This window comes from Trichechus manatus, unplaced genomic scaffold (genome assembly GCF_000243295.1).
Source record: "Trichechus manatus latirostris isolate Lorelei unplaced genomic scaffold, TriManLat1.0 scaffold00150, whole genome shotgun sequence".
Taxonomy (NCBI): domain Eukaryota; kingdom Metazoa; phylum Chordata; class Mammalia; order Sirenia; family Trichechidae; genus Trichechus; species Trichechus manatus.
The window spans coordinates 4,713,959-4,738,190 of record NW_004444086.1 but is presented as its reverse complement, the minus strand read 5'-3'; the positions used below and the strand labels follow the sequence as shown (position 1 = coordinate 4,738,190).

General features: G+C 39.9%; 1 protein-coding gene across 1 annotated transcript in view; it reads left to right on the top strand.

Moving 5' to 3' along the window:
* LOC111822279 (cytokine-dependent hematopoietic cell linker-like) overlaps window positions 1–24,232 on the top strand; it is a 56,379-nt gene that overhangs the window by 29,703 nt on the left and 2,444 nt on the right. Inside the window, exon 6 of the mRNA XM_023740233.1 lies at window positions 7,301–7,428. Within this exon, the coding sequence (XP_023596001.1) occupies window positions 7,301–7,428 (128 nt within the window). The remainder of the gene's footprint in view (window positions 1–7,300; window positions 7,429–24,232) is intronic.

The following is a 24,232-nucleotide window of genomic DNA, read 5'->3' as shown; positions in this document are numbered from 1 at the left end:
TGATTCCGACTCATAGCAACCCCATAGGGTTTCCAAGGCTGTAAATCTCTACGGAAGCAGACTGCCACATCTTTCTCCCAAGGAGCCTCTGGTGGTTTTGAACCGCCAACCTTTCGGTTAGCAGTCCAGTGCTTTAATCACTGTGCCACCAGGGATCCTAAACCATAGTTATAGTGGTTAGGATTTACAACACATATTTTGATGGGACGCAATTCAATCCATAACAGTTTATAACTGCAAGTGAAATATGGAAACGTTCTTTCTTCATAAAGGTTTACAGTAATAGTCTAGAATCTTCTCTGGTGATTTCATAGCTCTGGCTTTATGTTCTTGGCAAACTTAGACAGGAGGACGTAGTAATACTGACTGACATTTATGGAGCACTTACTAGGTACCAAGCTCTCTTCTGAGCACCACGTTTGCATCAGCTCATCTAAGCCTCACGATGACGTTCAGATGTAGGTCCGTATATTACATCACTGCTCACAGATAGAAAAACTGAAACACAGAATAATAAACTTATCTGAGGGCACACAGCTGGTAGGTGGGAGAGTCAGACTTTCAAATCAGGCATTTAGAGTCCACAAACTCTTCATTTATCACTACCCTGCTGTGTCAGAAAAATTAGTTTCCCCATTGGACAACTGGAAAACTACTTTACCTTAGCCTAGGATGATAGACAGCTGCTGTTAGGTTGACTCTGCTTCACGGTAACTTTGGGCACAACAGAATGAAACCTTGCCCAGTCCTGTATCATCCTCAGGATCGCCGGCATGTTCAAGTCCGTCGCTGTAGCTATTGGGTCAGTCCATCTCACTGAGGGTCTCCCTCATCCTTGCTGGCCCTCTACTTCACCAAACATGATGTCGTCCTGTAGCAATTGATCCCTCCTGATGAAGTATCCAAAGCAAGCAAGTCAGACAATGTTCTGTTGTGATCCATAAGGTTTTCACTGGCTGATTTTCAGAAGTAGTTTGCCAGGCCTTTCTACCTAGTCTGTCTTAGTCTGGAAGCTCTGCTGAAACCTGTCCACTGCAGGTGGCCCTGCTGGTTTGGAATACCAGTGGCATAGCATCAAGCATCATAGCGGCATGCAAGCTACCACCGTACAACAAACTGATAGATGGGCGGTGGTAGCCTAGGGTAGGAACTAATATTTATTGTCTACCTATTGGGGGTGGACACACAGATTATCTCATTGCAAACTCTGCCACAGATCCAGTAAAAGACTCTGAGAGGTAAAATGCTTATAGATTTAATTAGGACTCTGTCGATGTGAAAAGACAGGAAACCAACTCAAACGAGTTCAAAGGAGAAGTTGAGGAGGGGAGGATTTATTGACTCATGTAAGCAAGGAGGGCAGGAAAGCGTGGACTCCAGGACTCGACAATGTCAGGAGACCCATCACTCCTTCCTCAAGTATTCCACCCAATGATGTGGCAGCTGGCTCTTCCACACCCTCCACATGTGGTAGGAAAGAGGAGACAGATACAGATTTCTACTGACACCCCACCCCACCAAAGGGACTGAGAGCTTTCCCTCCTAGCAGCCACATATAGCACCCAGACAAGGACCCTGGTTGCCTGGTGAGGTTCTGGATTCCAGAGAAGCAGAGCACTTTAATTAGCATCCCTCCCCCAGCCTACTCCCAGATTCCCCACTTGAAGTTAGGCAGGAGTAATGAGCAGGAAAAGAATTTTTATTACCAAAAGAAGGAGGAAAGGATGCTGGACAAGTAAAAACAGCATAGATGGTTATGAGGTGCATCTAAGGATTTGAACCCAGTTCATCTCAAAATGCCATATTCTGTCTTCCACCAAAGAAAACCCCGGTGCTGTTGAGTCAATTCTGACTCATAGTGATCCTATAGGACAGAATCGAACTGCTCTATCGAGTTTCCAAGGCTGTCCTCTTTACAGGAGCAGATTGCCACATCTTTCTCCCATGGACCAGCCAGTGGGTTTGAATCACCGACCTTTTAGTTGGCAGCTGAATGCACCACCATGGCTCCTTTATTATCGTTTGTTGTTGTTAGGGGCCGCCGAGTCGGTTCTGACTCATAGCAACCCTATAAACAATAGAAGGAAGCACTGCCCAGTCCTGCGCCATCCTCACAATCATTGCTGTGTTTGAGCCCATTGTTGGAGCCACTGTGTCAATCTATCTCATTGAGGGAATTCCTCTTTTCCACTGACCCTCTACATTACCAAGTATGATGTCCTTCTCCAGGGACTGGTCCCTCCTGATAACATGTCCAGAATATGTGAGACTAAGTCTTGCCATCCTCAATATTGTTTAGATACATAAATTTTTTGCCCATTGAGAAGGCTCCATTTTACTTAGGGATTTTGATCATTCTTGTTCCAAAAATCATATTTCATATTATATGAAAGTCTTAATTATGAAATTAAATTATGCAAGATTTTTTCATATACTTACATTATATGAGAATAGTTAGCTTCTTGTTATTTGTAGAAATCCACTTAATAAGCATTCTAAAATCATTTAGAACCATTCATTCAACAAATATTTATTGACTATATAATGTACACCAGGCACTGAGTCTATATTACTGTAAAAACCAGGCATGGCCCCAAACGAAGCCCACAATCTAGGGCAGATAAATAGTAAAACAAGAAAAATACAAGTAAATATGTGTATTAGTGCCTGTCCCAGTACTTAGCAAATAGTAAGGATATGATCAATTGATATATAAGATAAATAACAAACATCCTGTGATTGATGTTTTGACTCCTACAGTCTAGCAAGGCATAGGGTTTATTTTTAATAAGTAAGCATATAATAATTGAATGCCTGTATTAATATCTTTTAAGAGTCTCTGGGGGGCACAAATGGTTAAGTGCTTAACTATTAGCCAGAAGCTTGGCAGTTCAAACTCACCCAGAGGCGCCTCAGAAAGCAGGCCTGGTGATCTGCCTCTAAAAGGTCACAGCCGTGAAAACGCTAGGAAGCACAGTTCTACTCTGCACACATGGGGTCGCCATGAGTCAGAATCAACTCAACAGCAACTAACAACAATATCTTTTACCTGACTCTATCAAACTCAAACTCAACATAACTCAGGGAAATCAAGAAAGTCAAAAGATACACAACGTCAAAAGTTATGAAACATGCATCCTTCTAGAGAGGTAGATAGTGTGGTGTGAGAGTTCAGAGGATGGACTCTAGAATCAAACAGCGGCAGACTCCACCAAATTGTAGCTTTACAGCTAACTAGCTGGGTGACTTTGGACAAGTCCCTGAAGCTTCTGAACCATGATTCCACCTTTGTCAAATGAAGAAAAATATTCAAGATTCACAGTAATCTGGAAGACAGGTGAGATGGTGCCTCCTTGTGTACAGTGCTTTACAGTTTACAGGTATGTTTATGATTCTTAACCATTGGCCATTTTTAATAATGAAACAGTAAGCTTCAGCCCTGTTCCTTTTGCAAATGTATAAATGCAAATGGTAGCACTTACATGGATAAGAGCTGGGATGTTTTTCGACTGCAGTTTAAAGCAACAATTTAAGTAACATTCAGGAAATGTCTTCGGGGTCTTGCACCAAACCTTGTGTCAGATTTTTCAACTAGCAATTTGAATTTGCTATTGTGAGGATGACACAGGACCGGGCAGTGTTTCATTCTGTTGTACATAGGGTCGCTATGAGCCGGAACCGACTCAATGGCACCTAACAACGACAACAATTTGAATTCACTTTCAAAGCTAGAAAAATTCCAACATATTGCCTACTGTGTAGAAATGAGTATCTAGAAAGTTTGCGCAGTTTTCCAGAGTGTGGGTGGAGCACAGGGTGTTGTTATGGGTTGGCTGAGTTCAGTAAGCATATTCATTTTTTAAAAATGATTCTGGCAGTTGCCATTTTCATCCCCACTAAACTCAAAATAAAACAAAACAAAAAAAATCCATTGCCATCGAGTCAATTCTGACTCATAGCGACCCTATAGGACAGAGTAAAAATGCCCCGTAGGGGTCCAAGGAGCAGCTGGTGGATTCCAACTGCCAACCTTTTGGTTAGCAACCGAGTTCTTAACGACTGCGCCACTAGGGCTCCAACTAAACTCAAAGACACTGTAAATTATTTAAAATAAAGCTAAAGATCCAAGTTAATTGGCCTAATAATGTGCTTAGTGCTTCTGTTCTACCTCCTAGTTCTTTGTGTAGCCTGGGGTCTTAAAAGTTTGCAAGCAACTATCCAAGGCACAACAATTGGTCTCTAAAATAAAGGAAAAGCAATGGCCTGACTCACTCACTCAGCTCCAAATACACTGGCCTCTCTGTCCCTCAGAAACACGAAGCTCATTTCTGCTTAGATTGAGGACACTTAACATCCCCTCTACCTGGAACCCACCTCCCCCAGATCTTCACATGAGACTGGTTCTTTCTCAATTCAAGTTACAGCTGAGATGTCACCTCCCTGTCTAGCTTCCCCAAGGTCCCTGGGCAGTGCAAATGGTTTGCACTCGCTACTAACCTAAAAGGTTGGCAATTTGAACCCACCCAGCTGTGCTATGGAAAAAAGTCCTGGTTCCATAAAGAAAACTCTATGGAGCAGTTCTACTCTATGACGCATGGGGTTTCCATGAGTCGGAGTCAGTTTGAAGTCAGTGGGTTTTTTGCCTTGCCCTGAAGCCATGCATTATCTCGTTACCCTGGTTTATTATTTTCATAGCACATATCCCTAAATGAAATTATCTATTTGTGCAGGAAATTATTTTCTGTCTGCCCCAGCAGAGTGTAGCTCCACGAGGACAGGGACCTTGTCAATCTCATTCCCTAGTGGATATCCCTAAGGCCACAAACATCTCTGCTTCTAGGATGGACTGGGCACAGGGAGGAACATACAGAACTACATCAGGTACAAAGTAACCCCCATGTGGCTCCCTTCCTTCAGGCTGTGTCTTCTCTACCCCGGTCTGTTGGAAAATCAGGCATTGCAAGCATAAGATGAATGCATAAGTATATTGGAAAGAGCAGACACGTGTCCAGAATAATGAGGTTCCAGCCGTGGTCCTGGCTCTCTAGCTGTGGGACTCTTAGCAAATCAGTCTACTTCTCTAAGCTGCAGTTTCAATCACCTCATATGCATGGGAAAGCTGGACAATGAATGACAAAGGCTGAAGAAGAATTGACGCCTTTGAATTATGGTGTTGGCGAAGAATATTGAATATACCATGGACTACCAGAAGAATGAATAAATCTGTCTTGGAAGAAATACAGCCAGAATTCTCCTTAGAAGTAAGGATGGCGAGACTTTGTCTCACATACTTTGGACATTTTATCAGGAGGGGCCAGTCCCTGGAGAAGGATATCATGCTTGGTAAAGTAGAGGGAAAAAGAGGAAGATCTTCAAAGAGATGGAGTGACACAGTGGCTGCAACAATGGGCTCAAGCATAACAACGAATATGAGGATGGTGCAGGACTGGGCAGTGTTTCATTCTGTTGTACGTAGGGTCGCTATGAGTTGGAACCGACTTGACGGCACCCAACAACAACAACAATAAGCTGCAGTTTCCTTAGGTTTTCAGGATGATAATCCTACCTGTTCTGCTCACTTCACAGGGTTGCTAAGGAGGATAAAGATAGTCTTAAGGCATGGAAGGCACGTTGAGCAAGCTCTTCCTGATTATCTCCCAATATTCCCCTTCGAGAACTCATCTGAACGCAGCTAGTCAGAATTAACGTATGTCCAAGTCTTCTCAACAGCGTTTCTTTGTGTATGCTTGTGCCTCTGCTTTCGATATCTTTAAACCCTCCTTATCTACATATCCCTGGGTGGCACAAATGTTTAAGCACTTGCCTGCTAACAGAAAGGTTGATGGTTCGAGTCCACCCAGAGGCAACTTGGAAGAAAGGCCTGGTAATTTATTTCCAAAAAATCGGCCATTGATAACCCTGTGGAGTACAGTTCTACTCTGAAGCACATGGGATTTCCATGAGTTGGAATCCACTCAGTGACAACTGGTTTGGTTTTTGGTTTATCCATATATCTAGAATCACTTGTAATTTACAGCCCATTTCAACACTCCCTAATTTTCCTCTCCATTAAATTGCCATAGTACTTCATCTGTATATCTCTTGTTGCTGTTAGCTGCCATAAGTCAGCCCCAACTCATGGCAACCCCATGCACAAGGTCCTGTGCCATTCCCATGAGTGGTAGTGGATCCATCTGTTGTGATCCACAGGGTTTTCACTGGCTGCTATTTGGAAATAGATCACCAGCCTTGCTTCCAAGTTCATCTTAGTCTGGAAGTTCCACTGAAACCTGTTCAGCATCATAGCAACTCACAAGCCTCCACTAACAGACAGGTGGTAGCTGCACATGAGGTGAATTAGCCAGGAATAGAACCCAGGTCTCCTGCATGGAAGGCAAAAATTCTACCACTGAACCACCAATGCCCTCTGTGTACCTCTAGAAACACAGAAATGTAGTAATCTGCTGTCACCTGGTTATCACAAGATGTCCAGGGAGGGAAGCTAAATGGTCAAGGATGCCCAGCAGACCTGTGGTTATCACAGTTCTTTCTGAATTAACTAGCATACATTAGAACAAGAGAGGTTTACGGGAGGGGACGTTCACTCCAGGCCTTTCCCACTGATTTTCTAAGTGAAGTCCAAGCCTTGATATTCTTCATTTTGTTTGACACGATGGGGGTGGGGTTAGGGAGGCACCACAGATTCCATGTGGCTGATTGCTGTGTAATTTACCTGTCGAAATAGGATATGTTGTTGTGGGAACAATAGAGAGGAGCTTGACCAGTGTAACCTGATCCTGGTGAGCACCAGGTGAAAGGAGACTTAGACAGCGCCCACAGGGTTCACTTTTGATCTCCCAAAGAAAGCCCTTTTATGCTCCCTCATTAACCTCTCCTTCTTATCGCTCATCCTTCAAGAGCTTGTTTGCCTCATGTTTTTTTAAAAATCACTTTCTGATGCACCTTTACAATATAAACAACATTAAAAAAAAAAAAAAAAAAAAACAGTTGCCATCAAGTCAATTCCAACTCATGGTGACCCCATGCGTGTCAGAGTAGAACTGTGCTCCATAGGGTTTTCAAGGCTGTGAACTTTCAGAAGCAGATCACCAGGCCTTTCTTCCGAAGTGCCTCTGGGTGAGTTTGAGCTGCCAACCTTTCGGTTAGTTGGCAAGTGTCTTTGTACAATTCTTTAAATGAGTTAACCTGTTCCCTAAGTAAAACTAAGCATTTCAGAGTGTACTTGAACTTATAGGCAGTAACGTTTAAAATTGCATTTACTTTCTTTTCTGTGTTTCAGAAGTTTGATTCTGTGGAAGACATCATTGAACACTACAAGTATTTTCCTATTACACTGATTGATGGGAAAGATAAAACCGGTGCCCACAGGGAGCAATGCTACCTGACTCAGCCTCTCCCCCTCCACAGGTACTTCTCACCTAGGTAGCCTCGCCTTCCTTTCATCTTTCGTTCAGTGGATGCCTCTATCATTTTTCATTTATTTCTGTGACTTCAAAAGATTACCTTTTCCTGGCTGCAAAGAAAAGAAAAGCATTCTAATGGAAATTGGAAAATCAGTCATGGTTTTGAAAGCTCCAACCACAGAAGAAATACTTATAAGATGCAAAACTAAAAACCAGCTTTGTGAAACTTATCTTCTAAAGAAAGAACTATAAACGTGGTCATTATGCCCATGGCACAGATGCACACTGAAGGCTACAGGAAGCTGTTGCTTATATATTTGCAGCTAGCATACGACATGTTTATGTGAGACTCCCAAGTCCATGCTCTTTCTAGGATACCGAACTGCCTTTCTTTATTGCAGAACTGTTTGGACTTGCGCATTTACAATATTATGGTGATTCCTTGTACTACAGATGTTGGTGAATGTTAGCTACATTTTATTTGTAATCCTGGAAATTCAATTATAGGAAGAAATGTGGTATGGAAAACAAGAGCTCTTGTGAATATCACCTGAAAGACAAAAATCAAAAATACTTTTACTATGGTGTGAAATGATCACAGGACCGGTCTCCGGCATAAAAAAAAAAAACAAAAAAACAATTGCAATCAAGTTAACTCCGAGTCATGGAGACCCTGTGTGTATCAGAGTAAAACTGTGCTCCACAGGGTTTTCAATGGCTGATTTTTTCAGAAGTAGATCACCAGACCTTTTTTCTAAGGTGCGTCTGGGTGGACTCAAATAGTCAACCTTTTAGTTAGTTCATTAACAGTTGGTACCACCCAGGGACTCCATACTCTATTTAAAATAGCTTTTATCTGATGGAATTAACAGATTCATAGTAAGAAACTCACAAGATGATATCTTACTCCAGCCTTAAGTTAGGTTTAGGTCTAAGTTAAAATAAAATTTAAAAAAAAATTCTAATTGTGGACTTCAGTTCAATGATAGAGAAGAGCTCTCCTCAAATTAGGGCTAATATTTTGCAGTGATATTGCACATGTCATAATTTCATTCTTGTTTTACAATACAGATGGGGAATCTGAGGCTTAAAGAGATTATCTTATGCAGTATGTCCGGAGATCCCAGATTTTAGTCCATTTTGCCTGGCTCTATGCCAGGGCATGTTCCTAGGTACAGTCCCCATCATATGGCATTTGACAATGGAATTGAGGAGCTAAATTTAAAAAGAGAGAAACATTTTGAAAATACAAACTTACCCACTTTTAAATAAATGAATTAATTAACTCTTGTAGGGGAATAGGTTAAAAAAACAAATGAGTTATTGTTGAAATTAATGGTACACGATTACTTCCAATGTCGCTAAAGCCTATGTGTGCACTTCATGGGTGTTTAAGTAATTGTAGGAGTCCCTGAGTACGGCTGCTAACCTAAAGGTCAGCAGTTCAAATCCACCAACCACTCCCTAGAAACCCTATGGGGCAGTTCTACTCTGTCTTATAGGGTCACTATGAGTCGGAATCGACTCGATGGCAATGGGTTTGGTTTTTGGTTTTTCTGGGTATTGCAAATCGTTAATGTACTCACTGCTAACCAAAAGATGAAGGTTGCAGTCTCCCCAGAGACGCCTCAGAAGAAACACCTGGTGATTTATTTCCAAAAAATCAGTCACTGAAAACTCTGTGGAGCACAGTTCTACTCTGACACTCATGGGGTCTCAATGAGCAGGAATTGACTCAATGGTAACTGCTGTGTTTTGGGTTTTTGTTTTGTTTTATTTTGTTTTGTTTTTTGCTGTTGTTGTTGTTGTTTTGAGGGGAGGGTATGTAATTGTAGCTTTAATAAAAAACTAAAATCAAAAAAAGGATAAAAAGGCAAAAGAAATCAATGAAAACCCTGCAAATAATGCCCAGGATTATCTCTAAAACAGCAGACGAAGAGTCTTCTTGAGAAACACTCTTAGCATCTACCCAACCACAGAGCAACAGCAGAGGCACTCTGCTTAAACAGGGTCAAATGTGAAGCAGTGCCTCCTAAGTTCCATCAGGACCATTAGATGAAGGAGCTGCTTGTATAGTTGGAGCTCTTGATGAACTATGATCCAAGAGACAAGACTATTTAAATTGGAGCTTGGCTACTAAGGACCCGTTTGATCAGAGTTGAAGGAAGTATGACTATTGGCCACTCTCAGCTGGTCTTTAGCCAGCTCTGGCCAGCATGGAAAGAAAGACTCTACAGAGACTTTCCAGGATCAAGTGCAGGAAGAATCTGTCAGTCACCCTAAAAAGCTATCGGGAGAACAACTATTGGTCTCTATACATCTGGAGTAAAAGAGAAAGGAGAAACCAAAGACCCAGTGAAGAAACTAGTCTACAGGACTAATTGCCTACACAAACCATGACCTCATTTGTCCTGAGATCACAAGAACTAGATAGTGCCTGGCAACTACTATCAACTGTTCTGACCAGGGACATAATAGATGGTTGCAGATAGAATGGGAGAAAAACCTAGAACAAAACTCAAATTAAAAAAAAAAAAGGCCACATTTACTGGACCGAGAAGAGACTAGAGGAACTCCTGAGACTATACCCCTGAGATACCCTTTAAACTTTGAACTGAACCCACTCCTGGAGGTCACTTTTCAGCTAAATAACAGATTGACTCACAAAATAAACAATATCACCTGAGAGTGCTGTGCTTCTTTGAAGAGAAAATCATTGATATGAGACAAATGGCCAACATTTACCCTAAAGCAAAGATGAGAAGACGGGGGGATGGGACATGGAAGCTAGATTAATAGAAACAGAACAACCAAAACAGAAATAATGAGAATGTTGACACGTGGAAAATGTAAGCAGTATCGCTGAACAATCTGCATAGAAATTGTTAAATGGGAACCTAATTTGCTGTGTAAACTTTCATCAAAAACACAATAAAATGTTTAAAGGAAAAAAAAGCTACTGGGAGTTTACCAAGGTCTTCAATTTACTGATTCACTGGAGCTGTGCCATTCAAAGCTTGTTTTCAAGAAATGTTTCTGAATCTCCTTAAGAAAGTCATTGTTGAAGTTGATGAGCATCAAATGGTTAACATTTCGAAGACTATGTTTTAAAAGACATTATCACCTCTTATTCACAGATGCATGACATAATGTTAGAGGACAAAGAAGTAAATATCAGCCATCTTAAAACTCCCAAAATATTTGTACATATGAAAATCTCTGGAAAGAAATATAAGATTCAAAATATTGACAGGGATTGCTTCAGATGACTGGGATTTGAGGAACTGTATTAATTGGGTCCTCTGGAAGCCAGATGTCAAGATGGAGTTGTTGTTTTAGATGCCATGGAATCAGTTCCAACTCATAGCAATGCTATGTTCAACAGAATGAAACACTGCCCAGTCCTTCACCATCTTCACAATCATTGCTGTGTTTGAGCCCATTGTTGCAGTCACTGTGTCAACTTGCTGAGAATCTTCCTTCTTCCTTGACCCTCTACTTTACCAAGCATGACATCCTTCTCCAGGAAATGGTCCCTCCTGATAACATGTCCAAAGTATGTGAGACAAAGTCTTACCATGCTTGCATCTAAGAATTATTCTGGCTGTACTTCTTCCAAGATAGATTTGTTTGTTCTTCTGGCAATCCACGGTATTTTCAATATTCTTTGCCAACACCATAATTCAAATGCATTAGTTCTTCTTCAATTTTCCTTATTAATTGTCCAGCTTTCCCATGCATATGAGCCGATTGAAAATACCATGGCTTGGGTCAGGCACACCTTAGTCCTCAAGGTGACATCTTTGCTTTTTAACACTTTCAAGGGGTCTTTTGCAGCAGATTTGCCCATTGCAATAAGTTGTTTGATTTCTTGACTGCTGCTTCCATGGGCATTGATTGTGGACCCAAGTAAAATGAAATCCTTGACAAATTCAATATTTTCTCCTTTTACCATAATGTTGTTTGTTGTAAGAATTTTCATTTTGTTTATGTCAGGTATAATCCACACTGGAGGCTGTAGTCGTTGACCTTCATCAGTAAGTGCTTGAAGTCCTTTTCATTTTCAGCAAGCAAGGTTGTGTCATATGCGTATTGCAGATTGTTAATGAGTCTTCCTCCAATCTTGATGCCACTTTCTTTGTCATATAGTCCAGCTTTTTAGATTATTTGCTCAGCATACAGACTGAAGAAGTATGGTGAAAGGATACAACCTTGACACACCCCTTTTCTGATTTTAAACTAAAAAGAAGGAGTGAAAAGTGCAAACATTTATTGGGGCCAATTCCTGTGAAAGGTAAAGGTAAGAAATTCAAGTAGGTAAAAAAAGTCTTCAGAGTGTAATGCAGGTCTGACACCTATGAAAGAAGAGAGGGAAGGAAGAAGGAAAGAGTAAGAAAAGCCTCAGACTGTGATGTACCTCTGGGAAAGTTTTGGCCAACCCAGTGGAGTTCCTGGGTGGTGCAAATGGTTAACATGCTCAGCTAATAACTGAAAGGTTGGAGGTTCAAGTCCAACCAGAGGCATCTCAGAAGAAAGACCTGGCAATCTACTTCTAAAAAATCAGCCATTGAAAACCCTATGAAACACAATTCTACTCTGACACACATGGGATCCCCATAAGTTGGAATCGACTTGACATTAACTGGTAATGGAGAGCTCCAGAGCAAAGACTGCTCATAAAGGAGAGAGACTCACGTTGGGCAGAAATGACAGGCCCTAGTATCCCACCATGTTCAGTCATTGCTGGGCTGCCCAGGAAAAGCAAGATCTTCAAATGCTGTGGGGGATCCAGAAGGCCCCGAAGCTGGAGGCTGTCAGCCCACTTTGCTGATCAGCAAGTTCTTCACTGAAGGGAGACCCAAGTGTCCCACCTCCACGTTTGCCACAGTGACATTCTGTTTTCCAAGCTGGGTGTAATAGGCACATTTTGCTTGTAATAGATAGCTAAAGATAAGGACATTTAAATTTTAATGGTGTTTGATTCTCCCAGAAGTTCAGTAAGAAGGCAGGATCCTGATACATGCTACAACATGGATAAACCTTGAAAACATCATGCTGAGTGAAGTAAGTCAGCCACGAAAGGACAAATATTATATGATCCCACTCATGAAATATGTAAAATAGGCAAGTGTATGCAGATCTAAGTTTGTAAATGGTTACCAGGCATGGGTGGGAGGGAGGGGAAATGGGGGAATCATTGTCTAATGGACACTGAGCTTCTGTTAAGGGTGAAGGAAAAATTTGGAAATGGATAATGGTGATGGTTGCACAATATGATGAACATAATTAATGTCATCAATTGTACATGTAAAGAATGTTGAAATGGCAAATGTTTTGTTACATATATATTTAATACAAAAAAAAGAATAAGAAGGCAGAGTAGATATTCTTAACCCATTTTGCAACTTACAAAATCGTGCCTCATTGGCCCAAATCTTTACAACGACATAGTTTTCACTTGAACCGAGGTCCTGCTGCATAATTCTCCTATTCAGTGTATAGCTGCTTGATTGGATCTGTAATTGAAAGTTCAGTGATTTGGGCTTGGCAAGCTCAAATTCCAAAGTGTATTAATCCCTCTTCAACCATTATTTCATTGTCAGTTTTAAAGTGTCACTTGATACCTAGCTTCAATAGAGTAGTGGAATGTTTGTTTTATCCAATTACAGCATCTATGCACTCAAGATATTTCCTTTTGGCCAAATAATTCCCATTCTGGATCAATTTATATCTCCCTCATCTTTAGTAATGTATTGTTATAAGCACTTGTGTGTGTACTGCATGTACATTCATTCTTGAAAAACTTGTTTAGAAATGAGCATGGTTTCATGACTATGCTAAGTTTTGTCCATTTCCCACTGAAACATCTTTCACTTAACCATTCATCAAACTCTTCCAGAACCATTCCTCCCAGTCCTGCAGTTGTAGTTCAGATGCCCAGCAGTACTGGCCAACAAGTTTTTGCTGGGAAGATAGCTTCTGTCTCTTCTACAAAACTGCAACCAAAGACACTGTTGTGTTGCTCAGTCTCTTCGGAATATAACACAGAGCTTCTTACAGGAGGCAGGAGGTATAGTTCATCTTCTGGGTGATGGTTCCTCTGGAGAGCTGCCTAAGTCTAACTGGCAGTTGGACTGACCGAGCTTGGGTTTAGTACTAAACCTGGGGGAACAGACCCAGGGAAATTATGGGAAAGACAAATATTCTATGATTTCACTAATATGAAACAGTTAGAGCAGGCAAATGTATAAAGATTATAGTTTAATGATGGCTCCTAGGGGTGGAAGGGAAGGGGAAAGAGGGGAATCTGTTTGGCTAGCATTGAGTTTCTGTTTATGTGGATGGAAAACATGGCAAGGGATGTTGGTGATGGTTGTACAACATGATTGATGTAATTGGATTCACTGAAATGTACAAGTGAAAAGTGTTAAATTGACAAATGTTGTATTTTCTATTTTTACAACAATAAAAAAATAATTATGTAATGTAGAATAATAGATTGGTTCATTCTCTCCCTTATATCATCTCTGCTTTTGGGTGATGAGTGGAGGAGGAGGTTGTCAGAGAATGCTGCCTAGAGGAGATGTTCAAGGATGCCCCTAGAATTCAAGCTTTAGAAGAACAAGTACTTTGTCCATCTATGTTTGAGCATCCCTATCTTTGGGACACTGTTCTCGAACATGGGAGATCAAGCAGCAAGCACCTGTTGGTGAATATGACGGGGGGGCGGGGTTGGGGTGTCTCAAATACTCAGGGAAAGGACAGATGATTTATCAAGTGATGCTGGGGAAGTGGCTCACCACACAGAAAAAAAAGAGATTAAATCTCTACCCCAAACCATATACAAAAATAAATTATAGATGGAGAGGTGGAAAAAGTGAATAATTAAGTCTGATATTTTCTTCTAATACTTAAGTCTTATATTTTCTTCTAATAATTTTGATAACTTCGATATAGGGAAAGAATTCTTAAGATCCCAAAGCATAAATCATAAAGAGAAATATTGATAAATTCATCACATAAAAATATGAAATATTTGTAAAAGTTAGACAAAGTTAAAAGGCAATTACACACACACATATACACATTTGTAAATATATGCATACAGAGATTAATATATATATGTATATATATAATTGTTAGTTTCCATCAAGTCAGCTCTGACTCATGGTGACCTTATGTACAACAGAATGAAACATTACTCCATCATGTGCCATGTTCATGATCCTTGGTAGGTTTGAGTCCATTGTTTTGCCAGTTGTGTTGATCCATCTCATTGAGGGATTTGCTGAACCTCTACTTTACCAAAGCTGATGTCCTTTTCTAGCAATTTGTCTTTCCTGATGATATGTCCAAAGTAAGCAAGTCTAAGTCTAGCCATCCTCATTTGTAAGGAGCTTTCTGGTTGTATTTCTTCTAAGACTGATTTGTTTGTTCTTCGCAGTCCACAGTTCAGTATTCTTCACCAACACCACAGTTTGAATGCACCAATTCTTCTGTCTTCCTTTATCACTGTCAGTTTTTGCATGCATACGGGGTGATTGAAAAGACCATGGCTTGGGTCAGGCGCACCTTAGTTTTCAAGGTGACATCTTTGCTTTTTAAAACTTTAAAGAGGCCTTTTGCAGCAGATTTGCCCAATGCAGTAAGTCATTTGATTTCCTGACTGCTGCTTCCATGGGCATTGATTATGGAGCCAAGTACAATGAAATCCTTTATAATTTAAATCTTTTTTCCATTTATCATGACATTGCTTATTTTTCCAGTTGTGAGGATTTTTGTTTTCTTCTCATTTAGTCATAATCCATACTGAAGGCTATAGTCTTTGACCTTTATCAGTAAGTGCCTCAAGTCATCTTTACTTTTGGCAAGCAAGGTTGTATCATCTGCATATTGCAGGTTGTCAATGAGTCTCCCTCCAATTTTGACACCATGTTCTTCTTCATATAGTCCAGCTTCATGGGTTATTTGCTCAACATACCAAAAAAAAGAAAAAAGACACTCATTGCCATGGAGTCAATTCTGACTCATAGTGACCCTATAGGACAGAGCAGAACTGCCCCACAGGGTTTCCAAGCAGCAGCTGGTGGATTCACTGCCAATCTTTTGGTTCTCAGCCAAGCTCTTAACCTCTGTGCCACCAGGGCTCCTGTTCAACATACAAATTGAATAAATAAGGTTAAAGGATCAATCCTGCCACACATCTTTTCTAATTTTAAACCTTGCAGTATCCCCTTGTTCTGTTTGAGCAGCTGCCTGTTAATCCGTGTACAGATTCTACATAAGCACAATTAAGTGTTCTGGAATTCTTCATAATGTTATCCATAATTTGTTATGATCCACACAGTCGAATGCCTTCACATAGTCAATAGAATGCAGTAAACATCTGTCATGGATTGAACTGTGTCCCCCAAAAATATGTGTCAATTTTGTTAGGCCATGATTCCCAGTATTGTGTGGTTGTCCTCCATTTTGTGATTGTAATTTTCCTATGTGTCATAAATCCTAATCTCTGCCTGTGGTTAATGAAGCTAGATTAGATTATGTTAAAGAGGATTAGGGTGGGATTGTAACACCCTTACAAAGGTCACATCCCTGATCCAATGTAAAGGGAGTTTCCCTGGGGTGTAGCCTCCACCGTCTTTTATGTCACAAGAAATAAAAGGAAAGAGAAGCGAGCAGAGAGGAAGGGACCTCATACCACCAAGGAAGCAGTGCCGGGAGCAGAGCACGTCCTTTGGACCTAGGGTTCCTGCACAGAGAAGCTCCTAGTCCAGGGGAAGATTGATGACAAGGACCTTCCTCCAGAGCTGACAGAGAGAGAAAGGCTTCCCCTGGAGCTGATGCCCTGAATTTGGACTTCTAGCCTACTAGACTGTGAAAGAATAAATTTGTCTTTGTTAAAGCCATCCACTTGTGGTATTTATGTTTATAGCAATACTAGATGTCTAAGACAACATCTTTCTGGTATTTTCTACTTTCCGCCAAGATCCATATATAAACTACTTTTAGATAAAAGTCTAATAGCCATAGTGTGTACAGAATTTCTACAAATCAACAGAAAAAAAAACACAAGCAAACTAATATTAATATGAGCAAAGGATAAAAACAGGCAACTCACAAAAAAGAAACCTCCAGGCCCTGCATGTTACAATGTTAAGATGTTCAGCCTCATTAGGTCTGTGGCTACCATAATGGGACAGTGAAGGCACTGATGCAAAGATGCTAGTAGACACTGTCATGGAATGGAGGTACTTTTAATGACAAATGACATGGAGTCTAATGGAGATAACAGGGGAGGGAAGGACGGCTTCTCTGGACCCCAACCTCCCAGCATTGAATGATGTACCTGCACAGAGAAAGCCTTACCCAGAATCCTAAAGAAAGGCCAGAAGAATGAGCAGCCCCTGTGAGAATGGCAAGGGGGCTGCCTGCCCACTAGATAAAAGTAAAAGTGGTAACTGAGCCCAGCACATTCCTCAGTGTTCACTGGGAGCCCCAGCAGACATAAGCTGCACGCTGATCTCGCATCCACTTCTGCAACAGCAGCGAGAGAAAAATGCCAATTCAAATAACAATGAGATAGCACTCTTCACCCTTCCGAACCCAAATTCCAAAAATAAAATTATGTCTCTACCTGTGATGGCTACTGTTGTATGTCAACTTGGCTCAGTGGTTTGGCAGACACTGGACTGGGTGGTCTTCCATAATGTAATATAATGTAATTACTTTCCATTTTCTGATCTGATGTGATCAGCTTATCAGTTGAAAGGGTTTCCTTGGGGGTGTGGCTTGCCTCCAGAATATGAATGGATATTCTGGCAAAGCTCACTCTCTCCCAACCCTGCACTCTTCTCATCACCAGACCTCTGGTGCCTGGAATGTAAGCCTTCAGAAATCTCTGGCTTGCTATCTGACCTATGGATTTGGGACTGGCGAGCCCTCACAAATGCATGAGCCATTTCCTTGAAGTAAATATCTCTATATTTATATTTATGTGTCTCACTGGTTTTGCTCCTCTAGAAAACTGAAACTAATACCCCTAACAATATACAAAATAAACTCTACATGAAAAAGTGAAGAATTAAGTCACATTTTCTTCTAATATTTGTCTTACTTTTTTTCTAATAATTTTCATGTCTTTAGTATAGGGAAAGAGCTCTTAAGATATGAAAGAATAAATCATAAAGAGAAATATTGATAGATTCATCACATAAAAATGTAAAATATTTGCAAAAGTTAGAAAAGTTAAAAGGCAATTATATGTGTGTATATATACATATGCACAAACACATACATACATATATATTTACATATATGTATATATCACTGGTAACCAGTTGCCATTGAATCATTTCCAACTCATGACGATCCCATGTGTGTCAGATTAGAGCTGTGCTCCACAGGGTTTTCAGTGGCTGATTTTTCGAAAGTAGATCATTGAGTTTTTCTTCCACGGTGACTCTGGGTAGACTCAAATCACCACATTTCAGTTAGCAGCCAAACGCATTAACTATTTGCACCACCCAAGGACAACTTTCACCCATCAGAATGGTCAAATTAAAAACCTAGATAATATTAAAAGCTGCTGAGGAGGTAAAGAAGTAAGAATTCTCATATGCTACTAGTTGGAATGTGAACTACTACAGCACTTTGGAAGCAATTTAGCAGTATTTAGCAAAATACAAAATGTGCATACTCATTGAATAAGAGTCCTAAAGTTCTTTAGGAGTCCCTGGGTCGTGCAAACAGTTAAGCGTGGGACTCCTAGCCAAAAGGTTGGCAGTTTCAACCCACACAGAGGCACCTCAGAAGACAGGCCTGGATGGTTCCGAAAGGTCACAACCTTGGAAACCCTATGGAACAGTTCTACTCTGCAACACTTGGAGTCACCATCATTCAGAATCTACTTGACAGCAACTAACAACAAATGTGAACTTATCATTGATCCCTCTGGAAACTCCACTATAATGGCAATAAAGAAACTTGTTGCCATCAAGTCTATTCCAACTCATAGTGACCCTGTAGGACAGAACAGAACTGCCCTATAGGGTTTCCAAGGCTGTGATCTTTACAGAAATCAATTGCCACATTTTTATCCCTTGGAGTAACTGGTGGGTTAGAATTTCTGACCTTTTGGTTTAGCAGCCAAGCACTTAAACCACTGCAGTAAAGGAATTAAAAAGGCAAGAAAATAAACCTGGCAAACAATACCTCAACCATGTGATCAAGCCTCTCATCATCAGTGAAAAATCATGTTGGTAACATGTGCCTTGATATGATGTGTTGAGAATGGCACTTAACATCTGTAATCTTCTTCCCCCAAACCCATAATTCCAATCTAATCATGAGAAAAATATTACACAAACACTAAATGAAGAAGAGCATTCTACAAAATACCTGACCAGTGCTCCTCAAAACTGTCCATCTCATGAAAAGCAAGGGAAGGCTGAGAAACAATCACATCTAGAGGAGCCTAAGAAGCCTTGGTGGTGCAGTGGTTAAAGTGCTCAGCTGCTAACTGAAAGGTTGGCAGTTTGAATCCACCAGCCTAATGCAACATAACAAGTAAATATAATGTAGTCTCCTGGATGGAGTCCTGGGACAGAGAAAGAGCATTAGGAAAAACCTACAGAAATCCAAGTGCATACAGCCTTTAGTTAATAAAAATGTGTCAGTATTGCTTCATTAGTTGTGACAAACATATCATACTAACGTAAGATCTTAACAACAGGAGAAACTGGGAGGGGGTATAGGGGAACTCTCTGCACTACATTTGTAACTTTTCTGTACATCTAAAACTCTTCTAACACAAACTGAGGTAGAAAAACTAAACAGACCCATAACAAAATAAGCGATGGAAGAGGTAATAAAAAAAAAATCCCAACAAAAAAAGCCCTGGCCTGGACAGCTTCACTGGAGAATTCTACCAGACTTTCAGAGAAGTGCTAACGCCAGTACTACTCAAGATATTTCAGAGCATAGAAAACAAAGGAATACTCGCAAAGTCATTACATGAAACCAACGTAACCCTGATACCAAAGCAAGGCAAAGACACCACAAAAAAAGAAAACTACAGACAAATGTCTCTCATGAACATAGATGCAAAAATTCTCAACAAAATTCCAGCCAATAGAATTCAACGGCATATCAAAAAAATAATACATCATGACTAAATGGGATTCATACCAGGTATGCAGGTATGGTTCAAAATTAGAAAATCAATCAACATAATCCACCACATTAAAAAACAAAACAAAACAAAGAACCACATGATCTTATCAATTGATGCAGAAAAGGCATTTGACAAACCAAAGTCCAACACCCATTCCTGATTTAAAAAAAAAAAAAAAACTCTCAGCAAAATAAGAATAGAAGGGAAATTCCTCAACATAATAAAGGGTATTTATACAAAACCAATAGCCAAAATCATTCTAAATGGAGAGAGACTGAAAGCATTTCCCTTGAGAATGGGAACCAGACAAGGATGCCCTTTCACCACTCTTATTCAACATTCTGCTGGAAGTCCTAGTTACAGCAATAAGGCAAGAAAAATAAAGGACATCCAAACTGGTAAGGAAGAGGTAAAAGTATCCCTATTCACAGGTGATATTATCTTATACACAGAAAATCCCAAAGAATCCACAAGAAAACTACCGGAACTAACAGAAGATTTCAGCAAAGTAGCAGGATGCAAGATTAACATACAAAAATCCGTTGTATTTCTCTACACCAACAAAGAGAACTTTGAAAAGGAAATCACCAAATCAATATCATTTACAATAGCCCCCAAGAAGATAAAGTACTTAGGAATAAATCTAACCAAGGATGTAAAAGACCTATACAAGAAAACTACAAAATGCTATTGCAAGAAACCTACATAAATGGAAAAACATACCATGCTCATAGATAGGAAGACTCAACATCGTGAAAACGTCATTTCTACCCAAAGCAATCTACAGATAAAATGCAATCCTAATCCAAATTCCAACAGCATTCTTCAACGAGATAGACGAACATATCACCAACTTTATAAGGAAAGGGAAGAGGTCTCAGATAAGTAAAGCATTACTGAGGAAGAAGAGGTAAGTGGGATGCCTCACACTGCCAATTTTAGAACCTAGTATACTGCTATGGTAGTCAAAATAGCCCGATACTAGTACAACAATAAACACATAGACCAATGGAATAGAATTGAGAACTCAGACATAAATCCATCCATCTATGAGCTGTTGATATTTGACAAAGGCCCAAAGTCCATTAAATGGGGAAAAGATAGTCTCTTTAACAAATGGTGCTGGCATAACTGGATATCCATCTGCAAAAAACTGAAACAAGACCGATACCTCACATCATACACAAAAACTAACTGAAAATGGATCAAAGATGTAAATATAAAATCTAAAAGGATAAAGATCATGGAAGAAAAAACAGAGACAGTGTTAAGGGCCCTAATACATGGCATAGTAGGATACAAACCATAACTAACAATGCACAAACACCAGAAAAGAAGCTAAATAACTGGGAGTGCCTAAAAATTAAACATTTATGCTCATCAAAAGATTTCACCAAAAGACTAAAAAGAGAACCTACAGACTGCAGGAAAAAAAAATTGGCTACAATATATCTGACAAAGGTCTAATCTCTAAAATCTACAAAATACTTCAACACCTCCATAACAAAAAGACAAATAATCCAGTTAAAAAATGAGCAACGGTATGAACAGACATTTCACTGAAGAAGACATTCAGGTGGCCAACAGACACATGAGGAAATACTCTCAATCACTAGCCGTTAGAGGAATGCAAATCATAACTACGATGAGATACCATCTCACACCAACATCACCGGCACTAATCAAAAAAACAGAAAATAACAAATATTGGAGAGACTGCGGGAGATTGGAACTCTTATGCCTTGGTGGTGGGAATGTAAAATGGTACAACCACTTTGGAAAACGATATGGCACTTCCTTAAAAAGCTAGAAATAGAATATCATATGATCCAGCAATTCCACTCCTAGGAGTAGAAAAATAAGAGCTATCATATGAATAGACACATACACGCCCATGTTCATTGCAGCATTATTTACAATAGCAAAAAAGATGGAAAAAAACCTAAGTGCCTGTTAATAAATGAATGGGTAAACAAATTATGGTACATACACAAAATGGAATACTACGCAACAATAAAGAACAATGATGAATCCATGAAACATCTCACAACATGGATGAATCTGGAGGGCATTTTGCTGAGTGAAATAAGTTTGTCACAAAGGACAAATACTGTATGAGACCACCATTAAAAGAACTCAAGAAAAGGTTTATACACATAAAAAAAAACATTGTTTGAAGGTTACAAGGGTGAGGAGGAGGGGAGGGGAAATCACTAGCTAAATAGTAGACAAGTGTCAACTTTGGTGAAGGGAAAGACAACATGCAATATAGAAGTCAGCACAACTGGATCAAAGCAAAAGCATAGAAGTTTCTTAGACACTTCCAAACACTTTGAGGGACCAAGTGACTGGGGCTGGGGGCTGAGGACCATAGTCTCAGGGAACATCTAGGTCAATTAGCACAACATAGTTCATAAAGAAAATGTTGTACATCTCACTTTGGTGAGTAGCGTCTGGGGTCTTAAAAGCTTGCAAGCAGCCATCTAAGATACTTGTATTGGTCCCATCCTGTCTGGAGCAAAGGAGAATGAAGGAAACCAAAGACATAAGGAAAATATTAGCCCAAAGGACTAAAGGACATGAACCAGAGACTCTACCAGCCTGAAACCAGAAGAACTATATGGTGCCCAGCTACCACTACCAACTGCTCTCACAGGAATCATATCACAACAGAGTCTCAGGGAGAATGGTAGAAAAATGTAGAACAGAATTCAAATGCACGAAATAAGACCAGACTTACTGATTTGACAGCGACTGGAGGAACTCCTGAGCCTATGGCCCTGGACGCTCTGCTAACTCAGAACTGAAACCACTTCCGAAGCCCACTTTTCAGTTAAAGATTAGACAAGCCTATAAAACAAAAGTGCTTCTTAGTCCAATCAAACATATGAGACAGAATGGGCAATTCCTGTCCAAAAGCAAGACGAGAAGGCAGGAAAGGACAGGAATTGTACAAATGGATACAGAGAACCCAGGGTGGAAAGGGGGAGCGTGATGTCACATCGTGGGAATTGCAACCAGTGCCACAAAATAGTATGTGTATAATTTTTTTAAGGAGAAATTAACTTGAGCTGTAAACTTTCACCTAAAGCATAATAAAATTTCAAAAAATAAAATAAAACAGAAAAAAAATTTTTTTAATAAATTAGCAAAATGCTATGTGTGCATGTCTGTGTGTGTGTGTGTACACACACATCAAATCCAACGAATATATACAAAACAAGAGTATCTCATGACCAAGTAGGAGTTTTCCTAGGAATTCAATGTTGGTTTAAATTTGAAAATCAATGTAATTAGCCATATTGACAGAATAAATGAGAAAAATTGTTCGACCACCTCAACAAATGTAGAAAGAGCATATGACAAAATTCATCACTCTTTCATGATAAAACTTTTAGCAAACTAGAAGAAGAAAATGTACTTAATCTGATTAAGGGTATCTACTAAAAACCTTTAGTTCACATGATACTTAAGGGTGAAATAAACGAACACTGAGAACTAATCTACTAAGCACAAGTCTTCAATCCATCAATCCATTCTCTCCTGTTAAGGCTTGGGGGTGAGGGTGGGGAAAAAGTCCCAAGTAAAGAAAGAAGACAAGTGATCTGATAAAATACTTTTGTAAATATGCTAATAGAAAATCTCCTGGTAATTGTTATTGTTGTTGTTATCTGCCCTCAAGTTGGTTTTGACTCATAGTACAAGAGAACAAAACACTGCCCGGTCATGCACCATCCTCACAACGGATTATTGCTATGTTTGAGTCCATTGATGCAGCCACCGTGTCAATCCACCTCATTGAGGGTCTTCATCTCTTTTGTTGACCCTCTATTTTACCAAGCATGGTGCTCTTCTCTAGGGACTGGTCCCTCCTGATAACAAGTCCTCGCTTTTAAGGAGTATTCTGGCTGTACTTCTCCAAAGACAGATTTGTTTATTCTTCCAACAGTCCATGGTATATTCAGTATTCTTTGTCAAAATCATAATTCAGATGCATTAACTTGTCTTCGGTCTTCTTCAGTAAATAATCTAATGGATTTTGCTAGCAGGGCGTTGCCTGATTAGGGTCTGTGCTCTGGAGCAGTTGAGCCAATGAAATGTTCTCCAAGTCAGAAAGAATGAGAAAGTTTATTTAAGAGGTGTCCACCAACGGGGAGTCTGGCAGCAACGTAGGCTGTCTTTATTGAGTCCCAAAAGGCATTTTTACATTAGAGCTTATATATGATTTTTACAAAGGTTAGAAGTGTCTTTGTAGCCTGCAGACGGCATGGCCAGATGAGTTATTCATTACAGGGTAATTACAAGAGACTCTTTATCAGATTAAAGAGATACATGCCAGACAACTCCTTATCAGGCTAAGGATATACATGTCAGACACCTGGGCTGTAATCTTCCTGTGGTGGGTCAGACAGAGCAAAATAAAGTCATTAACAAAGCTATGTGGAAAGGAGAAGGCAGGCACCAAAAAAAAAAAAAAAAAAATACAACAACAACACTACAAAATGCAATCCCAGTCCTAGGAATATATCCTAGAGAAATAAGAGCCATCACACGAATAGACATATGCACACCTATATTCATTGCAGCACTGTTCGCAATAGCAAAAAGATGGAAACAACCTAGATACCCATCA